This window comes from Thalassophryne amazonica, chromosome 10 (genome assembly GCF_902500255.1).
Source record: "Thalassophryne amazonica chromosome 10, fThaAma1.1, whole genome shotgun sequence".
Lineage (NCBI taxonomy): Eukaryota > Metazoa > Chordata > Actinopteri > Batrachoidiformes > Batrachoididae > Thalassophryne > Thalassophryne amazonica.
In genome coordinates this window covers 66,021,250-66,038,051 of record NC_047112.1, presented here as the reverse complement: position 1 = coordinate 66,038,051, position 16,802 = coordinate 66,021,250, and the positions used below count along the sequence as shown (strand labels likewise).

Here is a 16,802-nt window from a genome sequence, read left to right as displayed (position 1 = left end):
CTTCAGCTGCTCCCTTGTTTCCACTCAGTCGCCACAAATTGGCACAAGTTTCACACCAAATGCCTGATGCAACTCCATGTTACATGGAGATAGATGATAGACTTTATTTGCAATTTGCACAAAAGGTTTGAATACATTGGAAGTCTTATACAGAGCTCACCAGTAAACAAATGTTGTTGTTGTCGTCCACTCAGCTGCTTTGTTTGGGGTCACCACAGCGGATACAGCCAGATCCGCATTTGTATTTGGCACAAGTTTTACGCCGGATGCCCTTCCTGACACAACTCCAGCGTAACCTGGAGAAACACACAGCTGCTGGTGTTCCAAAGAGGTCTCCCATCACAGTACTAACCAGGCCCCGCACTGCTTAGCTTCTGAGATCTGATGGGATCAGGCTGACACAGAGCAGATCGGCACTGTATACGAGTAAACAATTACAAAGGTACAAAAGTATTAAACGTATAACAGTAACAATAAGAAGGATACCCGGTGCACCTGAAAAAAGAAATATATTGCAAAGTGTCAGGTTAATGGGGATAGAGAACAGCAGTTATTGCACACTTGTATTCCAGTACACTGGATATTGTACAGATAATAGTGTAAATTGCACATGTGGATCAAATAGATATTATACCAATGACTGTTATTTCAAAAGGAATAAAATAAAGTATTAATACAATAACATGCTTTTGGAGGGCCCTCCGTTCACACCCAGTCGCCCAAAATGACAGATATTCGCTCGAGTTAGACGAGGGCGAATATCTGTCATTTTGGGTGGAGGGACTCAGAAAATGCATACCACTCGACAACAGCATGTTATTTGCATTATTATCACTTACTGAGATACACAACACGTGGAATCACATTAACAATATTTAATTTCATTTCAAAATGCACGACATCCAGCAAACGCGTACATAAAAAGTTGGCTCACTTTAACTTTTGTCGTGTTGGCTGGCGCGCACTGCTCTCCAAATTTGCCAGTGCATCCTTTATCAAGCTGGCTGCTTTGGCTGCTGTTCATTGTAGTACTATCCATGATAAAATATCCAGAATATCCATATTGGGACCAACACACACTTCTCGCCTTTTCATCTTTTCCTCTGCGGACAGTACTTGAGCTGCGCGCTATGACGTCATTTGTTTACGTACAGCTGGCGGATACAGCCAGGTAGCGTCGACGTAAATCTACGCTACCGGCCTAGCAACGCCTCGGCAAAGTGATAATAATAATACAATAACATGCTTTTGGAGGGCGGTATGCATTTTCGGAGTCCCTCCGTCCATGCCCAGTTGCCCAAAATGACAGATATTTGCCCTTGTCTAACTCGGGCGAATATCTGCTCTGAGTGTGTTTGCTCTGAGAGTGCTCATTGAGAAGTGTAGACAAGGACAGAAGGAGTTGCATTGTTTGTTTGTGGACCTGAAGAAAGCTTATGCCAGAGTGCCAAGAGAAAAGGTGTGGTATTGTATGAGGAAGTCTGGTGTGGCAGAGAAGTAGATTCAGAAGGTGCAGGATGTGTGCAAGGACAGTCACCGCTGGTGTCTGGTATGCTTGAGGTCCCTTGCTCTAAGCAAAATTACTGAATAAGTCTTTTTTTCTGAATACTATTCCCAATGTGCTTGCTCAAGGGATGGGGCAGGTCAAACCTTATTCAGAAGAAGGAGCCTTAAATGACTGATATTGTGATTTGTCATAATTAAAAAATATTCAACTCAATCCATTGCCCAATCACCTCTGACCTTTATGTGTACCATAAAGAGAATATTTCTGTCAATTTAGACTGACAGTCTGCATTTCACCATAGTTACCTGGATGCACAACACTTCATACACATTGTGGGAACAAAAGCTGTGATTCAGTGTACATACTGGAAAAGTATGGACCTCTTAATTAAATTTAGTCTTCTTGAAGGCAAGTTGGCATGGTAGCAGCATCACCCATGTGGTTCTGTGGGTCAGGCGCACATCTTGCAGCTGCATTGTTACGAGTCACAATTGTACTCACGGGGGTTTGGGAGGTGGTCTGCATATGGTACTTGGATCTTGTGTACCTGCTGCCCGTTCTAGATTTAATTTGTACCTCTTCTCACCTAAAACAGCAATCCCATATTCTTCATAGTTTGGACATAGTCACCATTCATACAGTTCTACATTTCAGATGATTCTGATTATTATTATGATTTTGAAAATAATACCATAGGAATGATTAGTCGTGCACGTCTCTCTCTGTGGCATCTCTGTAGATGAGCCTGGACTGGCTTGGACTGGATGTCATGTCTTGCACAGATGACCTCATATGTCATCATCCTGTCTTAGATGTCTGCTGCAGACTTGCTGTCAAAGCACAAACACCCACTCTTTCTCTCCTGCTTGGAGTTGCACATGCTGTATGTGCATGTGGCCACTGTGCAGGTAGTCTGTATTTGTGGTTTTGGGTGACCCTTGGCATTCCTGCCATTCCCCTGCTACCTGGGAATTGGTCTGTGCTACTCCAAGAGGGTATTTTTAGGTCCTGAGCAGCTGCTGTCTGTCTCTGTGTGTCTGCTTGGGTTGACTAAATAATGTGGCTAGGATCAAGAAATGACAGTCTTTGTGCTGACGTTGCCTCAGTTGAGCAGTGTTTTGGATTACCCAGATTAAAGTTAAGACTGGTGTAAATTTGTGTAGCTATTACAGATGGGTGTTTGCTAAATCTGTCTGGATGCAAGGTGGACCACTTTACCCTCAACAGTTCTCAAAAGGTCTGTGCTTTTCACACGGTCATGATAATCCTGAAGTATTTGTGCTCAATAGATGAACAGAAAATGGTGATTTAAGTTTTTGTATGTCTGCAGGTAGATACTCTGGATATTAATAGTTTCTCTCTGAAATAACTCAAAATACTCACAGGGTCTTTGTCAAAATCTCAGCATTTCCCCCTTCATCACTCAAAACTCATTAGTTAATAGCGCCACCAGATTTTAATTCTCCCAGCTCTGAATTTGATAAATAAACCAGTTATGGTTAATCACCTATGGGTAAAGGTGAGAGAAACGGAAATGCATGAGCCTCCAGGGCCTGAACCATGACTTAGAAAATAAGAACATTCCATCCATCCATCCATTTTCTTCCGCTTCATCCTAGGTCGGGTCGCGGGGGCAGCAGCTCAAGCAAAGCTGCCCAGACCAAATAATAACATTGTGCTTTGTAAATGTCTTGTTTTGTCTGACCTTCTGGCTGCTCCCATTAGGGGTCACCACAGCTGAAAAATCACTGCCTCAAATGTTAATCATTTACAGTCTCTTGAAAACTTGCAGTGTGTCTTCTGCCCAGGTCCTCTTTACGTTCCTCTGTAGCAATGCCCAAACTCAAGTTCTTAGTACTTCCCACTACATGTAAATAGGGTATCAGCATCAGTGCAACTATGCTAGTCTGGGGAAAAACCTGCCTTATTCCTTGGTCTCTAAGTGCAGGCGATGTGGTATCAGTCATTGTTATCTGTCAAAACAAGCAAAAGCTGACATAAACAGATCTTAGTCAACCATACAGACTAAGTAGGATCTGGTAGCAAGAGGCTACATTCTATTGGATAATGCATTGTGATTGAAAAGAAGCTGGTCTGCTCTGTGTAAGCCTGATCCCGTCAGATCTCAGAAGCTAAGCAGAGCAAGATCTGGTTAGTACTTGGATGGGAGACTGTGTGTTTCTCCAGGTGAAACTGGAGTTGTGTCAGGAAGGGCATCCGGCATAAAACTTGTGGCAATTACCAATGCGGATCTGGCTGTATCCGCTGTGGCGACCCCAAAACAAAACCAGCAGCAGCCGAATGAACATTGTGATTGAAAGTAACGATACCTTGGGAGGAAAATTATGAAAATAATAGTGATCAGCTCAAACACATTTTTTTTTTTACTTTTCAGCATAATGTTTTTTACCAAATGTATTTAGTGTAAAATTACTGTAGTTGAGTTTGGTTGTATTTATTACCGTATTTCCTTGATTATAGACCGAACGTTTATTTTTTTTCAAATCGTGTACAGACCCAGTGCCTAAACGAGGCAGGCTTGTATTCAAGGCAGGTGATTATTAACAAACTGCAGCTTGCTGCCTGCTCTGTAATTTATAAGTTTCACACATATCCCTGGGGCTGGCCAACCAAAGACAACCACTGTACATCTGTCATGTAGTATCTAGCTAGACGTTCTCAATATCTTATTCACCTTATTCAGAAAGACAGGGTGGGCGGGTCCATTTTGTCAAACAACGTCCGGTTTGTCACTGCTTCTAATGATTAGCTACATGGGAACACAGTACGCTACAAGTGCCCGAACATGAGCAGCATTAATTGTTTAGTTCGTGGGTGCCACAATAACTGGAAAAAGAGGAAACAATCGCTTTCAGATTGATGTTTTGAACATGTTTTGAACAACAGCTGAGTGCTGTGGACCAACATTTAACTTGTTCCCTCCTCCATTGAAAGACGAGGATCTCCGGTGCTGGCTAATGGCACTAAATTTGAAAAATCCACCCAAACGTCCCTTTATGGAGGAAAATCCCACACCACTGGATCTTTACCCAGAGAAATGATTGGACTATAACGCTCCGTTGAAGAAGCCACGGCGAATACTAGTGAGATAAATGGGTAAGCTGTGTTTGTAGCATTAGCTGCTATCTTATTTACTCATTTTCTGGTGTTTGATACAACCAAACTGCATGAAATAACACCATACGTATATTAATGTTACATTATCTTGGCATTACGGTGGTACTACTTGGCGGGTAGTATTTTAACTTGATTGTGCTTTTATATGAGCTTCAATGGCTCTGTGCGGCACGGAACTCATAGTTCCTCATAGCCAAACCGTCCACGCCGAGTGACAACGCAAAGTAATTAAAAATAATCGAGGGCCACTTTTTCATGTCATCTTCCCACTCTGTTATGACCTCTGGGTGAGCCGGAGTTGATCCCTTTGAGCTTTTTAAAAAGGTTTTTGTTTCTGTCCATGTAATATCTTCCATTGTTCTGTATTGAAGACACCTCTCACCGGAAGTCCTAAGTCAAAACGGAAATGCCTCTGTTGTAAAAGTGGGCGGGGCTGAATAATCATCTTACCTTGTCATATTACAATAGTTTAGACCATTTGATGTGTGATTCCTTCCTGGGTGGTGATGATTTCTTCATCTGGAGTGGGTTCGGAATCTGTTTCTTCCTCCTCTGGCTCCTGCAAGTCAGCGATGAGAGCTTAGTCAGTGTGGGCAAACCTGAACCAGTGTTGACAACTGAATGGTCCCCCCTAAAAATTGGTCCGCCGTGCCTTCACTTCGCATACGTCATTAGCCGCGGTTCATGGATTGTCACCTCGTTTCTTCTTCAAACTGCACTCTAGTCATCATCTGTCTGAGCGACGATTATCTGAAGCATTTGTACAACAATCATTCATCATAAGACAGAGGAAGTGTTCAGAAAGCCGCAGCTACACGAGCTGATAGCTGTTGCGTTCACTGCTTGTCAGTCATTTCAAAGCGTCACTGAGTTTCGCCTCGTTTCCTCTTAAAACGGCCTAGTTTCTGCTTAAAACTGACTTTAGGATCTGATGGTTAATAATTCATTTAGTCCATTTGATCGCTTTGGGTGAAGAGACTCTGTCTTAAACGAACGGCTGAGGTCACAAATGACGCATGCACTGTGGAAGCAGGGCAGACCAATTTTTAGGGGCGGACCGTTTGCTCTGACACCGGCAGTAAGGATCTAAAGAGTCACATCTAAAAACTTCAAATCATCAGGAATCGTCCGCATACTTTTATACAGTACGTAGTCTAAATTTTCGGGGTGCACCTGTATTATTTTATGGCAATTAAAAAAAAAAAAAAGCTGAAGAAATAGATCTAAAGACTTTGTGCTTCCTTTGCATCATGTAATGACAATAATTAATTGATTTTAAACTGTACGTACAGTAGTGTTCAGAATAATAGTAGTGCTATGTGACTAAAAAGATTAATCCAGGTTTTGAGTATATTTCTTATTGTTACATGGGAAACAAGGTACCAGGAGATTCAGTAGATTCTCACAAATCCAACAAGACCAAGCATTCATGATATGCACACTCTTAAGGCTATGAAATTGAGCTATTAGTAAAAAAAAATAGAAAAGGGGTGTTCACAATAATAGTAGTGTGGCATTCAGTCAGTGAGTTCATCAGTTTTGTGGAACAAACAGGTGTGAATCAGGTGTCCCCTATTTAAGGATGAAGCCAGCACCTGTTGAACATGCTTTTCTCTTTGAAAGCCTGAGGAAAATGGTACGTTGCAGCAGAACAGCGTAGTTTGATTAAAAAGTTGATTGGAGAGGGGAAAACTTATACGCAGGTGCAAAGAATTATAGGCTGTCCATCTACAATGATCTCCAATGCTTTAAAATGGACAAAAAAAAAAAAAAAACAGAGACGTGTGGAAGAAAATGGAAAACAACCATCAAAATGGATAGAAGTATAACCAGAATGGCAAAGGCTCACCCATTGATCAGCTCGAGGATGATCAAAGACAGTTTGGAGTTACCTGTAGGTGCTGTGACAGTGAGAAGACGCCTGTGTGAACCTAATTTATTTGCAAGAATCTCCCGCAAAGTCCCTCTGTTAAATAAGACGTGCAGAAGAGGTTACAATTTGCCAAAGAACACATCAGCAGGCCTAAAGAGAAATGGAGGAATATTTTGTGGACTGATGAGAGTAAAATTGTTCTTTTTGGGTCCAAGGGCCGTAGACAGTTTGTGAGACGACCCCCAAACTCTGAATTCAAGCCACAGTTCACAGTGAAGGCAGTGAAGCATGGTGGTGCAAGCATCATGATATGGGCATGTTTCTCCTACTATGGTGTTGGGTCTATATATCGCATACCAGGTATCATGGATCAGTTTGGATATGTCACAGTACTTGAAGAGGTCATGTTGTCTTATGCTGAAGAGGACATGCCCTTGAAATGGGTGTTTCAACAAGACAATGACCCCAAGCACATTAGTAAACGAGTAAAATCTTGGTTCCAAACCAACAAAATTGTTTTGGAGTGGCCTGCCCAATCCCCGGACCTAAATCCAATTGAGAACTTGTGGGGTGACATCAAAAAAGCTGTTTCTGAAGCAAAACCAAGAAATGTGAATGAATTGTGGAATGTTGTTAAAGAATCTTGGAGTGGAATAACAGCTGAAAGGTGCCACAAGTTGGTTGACTCCATGCCTCGCAGATGTGAAGAAATCATGAAAAACTGTGGTTATACAACTAAATACTAGTTTAGTGATTCACAGGACTGCTAAAAAAGCAGTTTGAACATAATTTTGAGTTTGTAGCATCAACAGCAGATGCTACTATTATTGTGAATGCCCCCTTTTCTACTTTCTTTTACTAATAGCCCAATTTCATAGCCTTAAGAGTGTGCATATCATGAATGCTTGGTCTTGTTGGATTTGTGAGAATCTACTGAATGTACTGGTACCTTGTTTCCCATGTAACAATAAGAAATATACTCAAAACCTGGATTAATCTTTTTAGTCACATAGCACTACTATTATTCTGAACACTACTGTACCTTACTGTTTTTTCAGCAAATGCAAAAGTTTACATCTTTGTTTCAATGGTGTAGGAACTGTACTTCCTTTTTGTGACATCACTGGTAGAAGGAGTCCCTACCTCAGGAGTCAAATTAACAATCTATTGTCCGTCAGCACACACGCTTGAGCAGGTGGCTGCCATTTGGACCCGCAACTGCTCACACAGACAATCAGCCAGGCAGCGACGTCTGGCGGCTAACATACGTAACCCGGTCTTTAAACAAGACCAGCGCATGTTTAAAGTTCATTTTTTTTCCGGGTGAGTTTTGACCCGGCAATTAAATGAAATCAAGGAAATACAGTATCTGATGTTTGTGTATAAATTTGTTTTGTATGTATTTCTTTTTATAAATTTAAGGTGTTCACATATTGTTCAGTTTGACATTCAGATTTGGATTTGCCATAAAAATATGTAAAGTGCCCTCCAAGGGTATTGGAACACTTGGTATTTCACACATTTGAATTTGTTTATGCCATTTCAAATACAAAAAAATAAAAATTTCTAAAACTATCTTCCTTAAACTCAAACTGAAAGCAAATCTCTACAACGTGATATAAATTAATTAAAAATATAAAACCCAAGATGATGGGTTGCATAAGTAATGGAACACTTTGGTATAATACTTAAGTTGGTTTTATTGCCAGTTTTCTTCAAATAAGTCAGGAGATGGATACATGAACATTTCCAAGTCACTTAATATGTCTTGGACTTTATTTACATTAAACAGTATGGCACTCTATGGTAAACCTGCATGCAGTTCTCAAAAACTGAGTAACTGTGCAAGAAGGAGAAGAGTGAGGAAACCCATAAAGACACACGGCTTCTCTGGTTGTGATTGGAGAAATTGTTGCTTGGGACTTCAGCAAGGACGGTCGCAACTCCTCCTCTCTCCTCTCCTCTGTGTTTTTCTAACTCTGCTCCAACCTTCAAAAGTCCCAACTTCACCAGACTGGGAATTCTTCAAGCTATACAAGGTCTGTTAGAAAACTATCCGACCTTTTTATTTTTTGCAAAAACTATATGGATTTGAATCACGTGTGATTGCATCAGCCAAGCTTGAACCTTCGTGCGCATGCGTGAGGTTTTTCACGCCTGTTGGTTGCATCATTCGCCTGTGAGCACGCTTTGTGGGAGGAGTGGTCCAGTCCCCTCGGCGGATTTTCATTGTCAGGAAAATGGCTGAGCAACTGCCGCTTTGCTGCATCAAAATTTTTTCAGAAACTGTGAGAGACAGCCAGGTGGAAACCATTCTGAAAATTCAGATGGCTTTTGGTGAAGATTTTATGGGTATCACGCAGATTAAGGAGCATTACAACCGGATTAAAGACGGCCAACAGCGGCTGAGGGTGCGCCGCACTTCGAACGGCTATCGACAGGCTGAAATGACCAGATCATTTCCAAAGTGAAGGCTGTGTTGATCCGGGACGTCGTCTGACTACCAGAGAAATGACAAGAGAGGTGGACATAGCACGTTTTCGGCACATTACACTGTTACAGGGGATTTTGTAATGAAAGACGTGCGGCGGAATTCGCGCATCACGACAGAGCCGCATAATGGCGCCGAACAAAAAACACCTCCGTGTTGGAAGTCTCACGAGACATGCCCAGCTCTTCCACCATTCGGAAGATTCAGACGGCTTTGGGTGGCTTTTCAGTCGAGTGAGTATCCGAGAAATTGTCGAAGAGCTGAGCATGCCACAACATGTCCTGTGAGACCAACACGGAGGTGCTTTCGTTCCGCGGCATTAGCGGCTCCGTGGCGAATTCCTCTGCTCCTGTTTTCATGACAAAATCTCTTTTAACAGTGGAATGTGCCGGAAAAGTGCTATGTCCACCTTTTCTGCCATTTCTCTGGTACTCAGACGACATCCCGGATCAACACAGCATTCAGTTTGGAAATGATCTGGTCGTTTCAGCCTGTCGATCGCCGCTCGGAGCGCGGCGCGCCCTCCGCCATTGTGCGCCGTCTTTAAACCGGCTGTACCACTCCTTAAGCTCTCTGATGCCCATAAAATCGTCCCTGAAAGCCATCTGAATTTTCTGAATGGTGACCACCTGGCTGTCTCTCACAGTTTCTGGAAAAATTTGATACATTGCTGCTCCAGCCGTTCAGACATTTTCCTCACAATGAAAATCCGACGAGGGGGGAGGACCAGTGCTCACCCAAAGCCTGCTCACAGGTGAATGACGCAACCGACAGGTGTGAAAAAAACTCATGCATGCACACGAAGGTTCAAGCTTGGCTGATGCAATCACACATGATTCAAATCCATATGGTTTTTGCAAAAAATAAAAAGGTCGGATAGTTTTCTAACAGACCTTGTATTTGGAATAACCATAGAATTGATCAGCTGGTCTCTCAGTGCTATTGACACTATTTTTTTCAACAAGGAAATCGGGGCTGGGGGACCCTGCGTGCCCAGATGGAATCTATTCTGCAGGCTATGTTCTTGATGCCTGGGAGAAGTGTTGCATTGCCTGTTTAGCACCACTCTCCGTGGAAGATGTTGAAGATTTAGTATTCCTTGCTTTTATGGTAGGAGGGCTGGTGCTGATTGGGTTATGCGCTGCCCTGAAATACTGGAAAATTGGCAAGACGGGTGTTACCAGAACCACAACCCCACATCTGTCCGTTATGATTAATGAAGTGGGCAAGGTGGTACAGTCTCAAATTGCGTTAACTTTTGAACTCAAACACAAATTGGAAAACATCTCTGAGCAAATATCTGCCTTGCAAAGGAAGATGTTGGAGACCAGAGAATATTCATGAATTGGATTTCGACGGTCAGAGGAGCCGCAAATGGAATTTCTCTGTCTCTCTGCCTAACTCAAAACACGGCAGCCTTATCAGCTACCGAAATTCAAAACGCCCCACTTGTTTTCCTCCAGAAGGATTTCAGTGACCTTGGTGAAGCATTCGGCTCCCCTCTGATCTACAGCTTGGGATTCCGACGAGGGCGGTCGCATCTCCTCCACTCTCCCTTATCTCTCTGTCTCTGCCTTTAACCTTCAAGTCCCTACTCACCAGACGGTGACTTCCTCAAAACTATATTGGATTCTGGATCTATTGGACTACTATTGGATTAACCATGGAATTGATCAACTGGTCTCTGAACACTATTGACACCATTTTTTCTACAAGAAGGTCAGGACCGGGGGATCCTACCTGCTCAGATGGAACGTATCCTGTGGGCTATGTCCTCGACTCCTGGGGGTCTTGGCGTGTTGCATGCTTGGTGCCTTTCTCCGTGGAGGACGTCGAGGATTTAATCATCTTTGGTCTCATGGTATTGGGGCTGGCACTTTTTGGCTTATGTGCTGCCCTGATCTACCGGAAAATTGGCAAGACAGCGGCATCAAGAACCACGGGCCCTCGCTTGGCCGTCATGATTAACGAGGTTGGCAAGGCAGTGCATTCTCAGACTGCAATGACTATTGAACTCAGCCGCAAAGTGGATGACACCCTGGAGCTGATGCGTGCCTTGCAGTTGAAGCTGAAGGTTTCGGAGGCCGGCGAATATTCTTAATTCATAATTGGGAATATTCCTAATTCACAATTGGTTTTGGTTTTGAGTGAAGCTTCGAAAAGTGTTTTTCACTGCTGTAAGCCATAATCAAGGTCAAATTGCTCACTGTTTTTTCTCCTGAGGAATGTGGCCTTGGTGAGATATTTGGCTCTTCATTATCTCAACCCACATAGACAAGGCAATATCCATGGTAACAGACAGACTTCTGAAGCATGGCTCCACTCCCTTCCCCCTACCCCCTCCCTTCCCTGATCAACACCTCCACTCTCCGGCGCCGTCAACATCACTTTCCCAAGCTGGCTGACTGGTGGCGCGACTCAAGGTTGCAGCGGCTGTAACACGCCACATCGCCTCAATTGGAAAACGGACTGTTCAAGTTTTAGCGCACATAACATTGTCAAATGTATATGTGTTGTCTTAATTGTGGATTAATTGCGGTTTGTCTGTGGTATGTGAGTGTGCAAATCTCATTATCATGACAGTGCTAAATAAAGTTATCCGTCTATTTATCCATCCATCCATCCATCTATCCTGCCCTCCCTTACAGCCTGCTGTTGTCAAGGCAACTCCAAACTTTATGCACACACAGACAGAGACTTATATGAACTCTTTTGCACACACTCCTACCACCCCCCCTTGTGTTTCTGACTCTAGCCCCCCTGCCAAGCCTCCGCTCTGCCACTCTGGGAGGCCACGCGGCACAGGCTGCAGCCCCCCCAAGCTCGGCTGCGCAGGACAAACCCTGCTGCAGCCTACACTCATTTTGCCTCAATTTGGATGCTGGACTGCTTCAAAGTTTAGTGTACATAAACAATATTAAATGTATATGTGTTGTTTTAATTCTGATGTGTGCCATTATTACGTTCAACTAGTAATAATTGTGGCTTTGTTGCTGTATTTTGTCTGAGGTAATTGGCTGTGAAGATGAATTGCCCTTTTAGGGATCAATAAAATTGTTTGAACTTGTGCATAGTGCATGTTTTGCATTTTGTATACCGAGTTATACAGCTTCATGATGAAGTGGTATAGAGGAGGGTTTTCTTAAAAAGACCTGAACATTCAGCTACAATTTGCCAGAAGGTACAACTGAGATGCAAGCCTAGATTTGATTTGTTGAAAGAAAATTGCCCTTTGGTGAAAGAAAAGCTTCCCATTACTTATGCAACCCATTATCTTGGCTTTTATATATTTATATCAAGTTGTAGAGATTTGCTTTCAGTTAGAGTTTAGGTACGATAATTTTAGAATTTATTTATTTATTTATTTGAAATGGCATAAACAAATTAAAATGTGTCAAATACTGAGTGTCCCAATATGTTTGGAGAGCACTGTATATACAACCCATGGCAAAAAATATGGAATCACCGGCCTCGGAGGATGTTCATTCAGTTGTTTAATTTTGTAGAAAAAAAGCAGAACACAGACATGACACAAAACTAAAGTCATTTCAAATGGCAACTTTCTGGCTTTAAGAAACACTATAAGAAATCAAGAAAAAAAATTGTGGCAGTCAGTAACGGTTACTTTTTTAGACCAAGCAGAGGGAAAAAATATGGAATCACTCAATCCTGAGGAAAAAATTATGGAATCATGAAAAACAAAAGAACGCTCCAACACATCACTAGTATTTTGTTGCACCACCTCTGGCTTTTATAACAGCTTGCAGTCTGAGGCATGGACTTAATGAGTGACAAACAGTACTCTTCATCAATCTGGCTCCAACTTTCTCTGATTGCTGTTGCCAGATCAGCTTTGCATGTTGGAGCCTTGTCATGGACCATTTTCTTCAACTTCCACCAAAGATTAAGATCCAGACTATTTGCAGGCCATGACATTGACCCTATGTGTCTTTTTGCAAGAAATGTTTTCACAGTTTTTGCTCTATGGCAAGATGCATTATCATCTTGAAAAATGATTTCATCATCCCCAAACATCCTTTCAATTGATGGGATAAGAAAAGTGTCCAAAATATCAACGTAAACTTGTGCATTTATTGATGATGTAATGACAGCCATCTCCCCAGTGCCTTTACCTGACATGCAGCCCCATATCATCAATGACTGTGGAAATTTACATGTTCTCTTCAGGCAGTCATCTTTATAAATCTCATTGGAACAGCACCAAACAAAAGTTCCAGCATCATCACCTTGCCCAATGCAGATTTGAGATTCATCACTGAATATGACTTTCATTCAGTCATCCACAGTCCACAACTGCTTTTCCTTAGCCCATTGTAACCTTGTTTTTTTCTGTTTCGGTGTTAATGATGGCTTTCGTTTAGCTTTTCTGTATGTAAATCCCATTTCCTTTAGACGGTTTCTTACAGTTCGGTCACAGACGTTGACTCCAGTTTCCTCCCATTCGTTCCTCATTTGTTTTGTTGTGCATTTTCGATTTTTGAGACATATTGCTTTAAGTTTTCTGTCTTGACGCTTTGATGTCTTCCTTGGTCTACCAGTATGTTTGCCTTTAACAGCCTTCCCATGTTGTTTGTATTTGGTCCAGAGTTTAGACACAGCTGACTGTGAACATCCAACATCTTTTGCAACATTGCGTGATGATTTACCCACTTTTAAGAGTTTGATAATCCTCTCCTTTGTTTCAATTGACATCTCTCGTGTTGGAGCCATGATTCATGTCAGTCCACTTGGTGCAACAGCTCTCCAAGGTGTGATCACTCCTTTTTACAAAATTTTCTACAAAATTAAACAACTGAATGAACATCCTCCGAGGCAGGTGATTCCATAATTTTTGCCAGGGGTTTTGTGTGTGTGTGTGTGTGTGTGTGTGTGTGTGTGTGTGTATATATATATATATATATATATATATATATATATATATACACACACACAGTGTCAGGATACATGCATTTCAAAGTGCTTTACAGTATCAGTTTAACAAAACACAAGAGTTTAAAAAAAAGGGGGGGAGTATATTAATACAGTGATCTAGAATCAGTCTTATGTGCTTATAATATTGAACCTTCCTCTTAGGTGTATACAGATTAAGTTGTAAATTTCGTTGTTGGTATCTTGTGATGTATATTAATCCTTAGAGGGGGAAATAATGTGCTCTCAAGTGCATTATTCCGGGTCCATGTAAGGTATCACCTGGACGAGATGGACTAGACTTCATTCACCAAGTTTTGGGAAAAGGTCATTTAGCTACTACTTTTTGTTTTTTACAAAGAATTGGGCATTAACTTGTCACTAGCATATTGCCCGTGGGGATCCACGGGCTCTAGATTGGGTAGTATTTATAAAATAGGTAGTTGGCATTTTTCAAGGGTGGTAATAAATTAAGCAATTATTGGGAATGGCATGTGAGTCCAGAATGTTTTTAGAACCTTAGACCTCAACAATTTTTAGAAGAGGAACTCAACCCTTTATTTTCTTTTTGTGTATGTAATTTTTAATGTTGATGTACTCTCTTAATGTATTTATAAATTGTTTAGGTTCTTATTATATACACACTATTACTATTATTGTTATTTTATTTTATTATTACTGCTGTTTTGTCATTTGATTTTTAAATGGACCACAATAGAAATACATGTTTTCATTTTCTTGTCATCCATGTATTTTTAATGTATTTACAGTCATACTATGTACTTACATTGAACTTAGTAAATAAAATCACACATGCACACATGCTTTTAATATAAAGATGATTTATTGCCCCCTGTTGGAAAGGGATGTGAGTCCAAAATGTAATTAGCAACATTAGCTAATATTTATAGTTTCTCCAAAACTATTAGTCCTATCGGTGTTCCGTTTTGATGCCATTCATCCTTGACACAAAATACATAAGCATACCAAAGGGCCTCTTTGTCGCTAATCGAAGTTGCTTGCACGCACGTACAGCTGTTTGTCTTTACCGCATGCAGGTGCTTCTAATTTTAGATACAAACTGGGTGGAGATCAAACACAATATTCACTCATGGTCAACAACGTGAGTCTGAACCCACTCATGGTAACAGCAACATAATTAAAGTGACTAAACCAATTGAACTACAAAATCACAATAAATCAATGACACTAACAACACTGTTAAACTAACATGAACCACAATAACAACATTTAAAACCCCAAACTCCCATGGTGCCTTGCAGCACAACATCCATTGTTTATTAGTTAGCAAGAATTACTAATTTCTAAAAAAAAATATTAGTCCTATAAATTTTCCATTTTTGCAGCATACATCCTTGACCCAAAATACGTAAGTATACCAAATGACAAATGTCAGCGCTCCCTGGTTTTTGCGTGATCAAAGCCACACACACACATGCACACAGAAGCCGCTTGGCTATTATAACATAGATGGAAGTCTCTCCAGTCAAAAACATGACGACACACCTGATTTAATGTGTCATGGGTGTTTTCTGGAATGTAAGTGTGTGTTTGGGTTAATGCTGTCTTGCATTTGACTGAAATCCTTCCCAGGAGCCATGGATCTTTTTACAGGAATGTTGGTAACAAAACTATATCAAAGAACTGATACATTGGTACACTGAAGACCCAATTAGCCTGTATAAGTTACTGACATTGGTTTCCTCTTTCTGGTTTGGGTGCTAACAGATGGCATGCTTGCTTGTGCTTTGTTTGTATCTCGGCAGGGTGAGAAAAATGCCGGCTTTGACGTTCTCTATCACAACATGAAGCACGGCCAGCTGGCAACCAAGGAGCTGGCTGAGTTTGTCCGAGAGAGGTAAGGTGTGTGTGTGTGTGTGTGTGTGTGTGTGCGTGCGTGCGCGTGCGTGTAGAAATCCCACATTGGCTCTGTAGTTGAAATGAATGTTTCGAAATTCTGCCAAGGTTGGATGAAATACGCAAACATTATAAATAACCTGTTTTGATTCCATCATTCTCCATTTCTAACAAGGTGGTCAATCATCTAAACTTGAGTCTTGTCACACGACCGATTTCGGAGCAACACTTGAAGTCTGTGTCTGAGCAGCTGCAATCCTCTCTCAGCTCCCACCCTCACCTGTCCTCCAGTGAATATCTCGTAATTTATCTGCTCTTGTGTTCAAGCCAGTTTAGTGGCGTGGTCCAAATTACCATCAACGCTCTGCGCATAAGTGTGCGTCCTTGTTTTCTTCGACCTTTTCACCCTTCTGCCACATGCCGTTTGCTCTACTGGGTTTAAGTGTATTAATTCATTCATTCATTTTCTCCCACTTATACAAGTCCTGGTCTGTTGGGTTTAAGTTCATCAGATTCTTTCAGTCTGTTCTGTTGTCTGAGTTTCCCAATCAGGAGTCTCCTGATTGTTGTTGATTGATTCATGACAATCATTTTGTGTGGAATAATGATCTGGATTGTGGCGCACAGAGTGCGCTGTCAGACCATTGATATAATTCTGACATTGATCCAGGAGATCTGACAGCAGCTGACAATAAGTTACCTAGGAAATTAAATTGTTGTGTTGTGCATGAAGCCATGTGCATCATCCTTCAGGATGCATTAAAGATGACATTTTCCTTACATAGTTCCAGTTTTTCTCGGCCATTCCTTGCCATTAACTGCAATTAATTGATTGCGATATACGGAAATAGGATATTCTGATTTGTAAGGAACAATCTACAGAAAATTGACCTGACACTGAAGCTCTTTGGGATGTTGACTGTCCAACATGTCTTGATATTGTGGGATTTGACCACTTCTGGAGACAGCCTGCCAGTGCATAACAC

General features: G+C 41.6%; 1 protein-coding gene across 3 annotated transcripts in view; it reads left to right on the top strand.

Moving 5' to 3' along the window:
- Positions 1–16,802, top strand: part of fcho1 (FCH and mu domain containing endocytic adaptor 1) — a 202,089-nt gene that overhangs the window by 110,909 nt on the left and 74,378 nt on the right. For all 3 annotated transcript variants that reach the window (XM_034180163.1, XM_034180161.1, XM_034180162.1), the window contains one exon: positions 15,726–15,817. In XM_034180163.1, the coding sequence (XP_034036054.1) occupies positions 15,726–15,817 (92 nt within the window). The remainder of the gene's footprint in view (positions 1–15,725; positions 15,818–16,802) is intronic.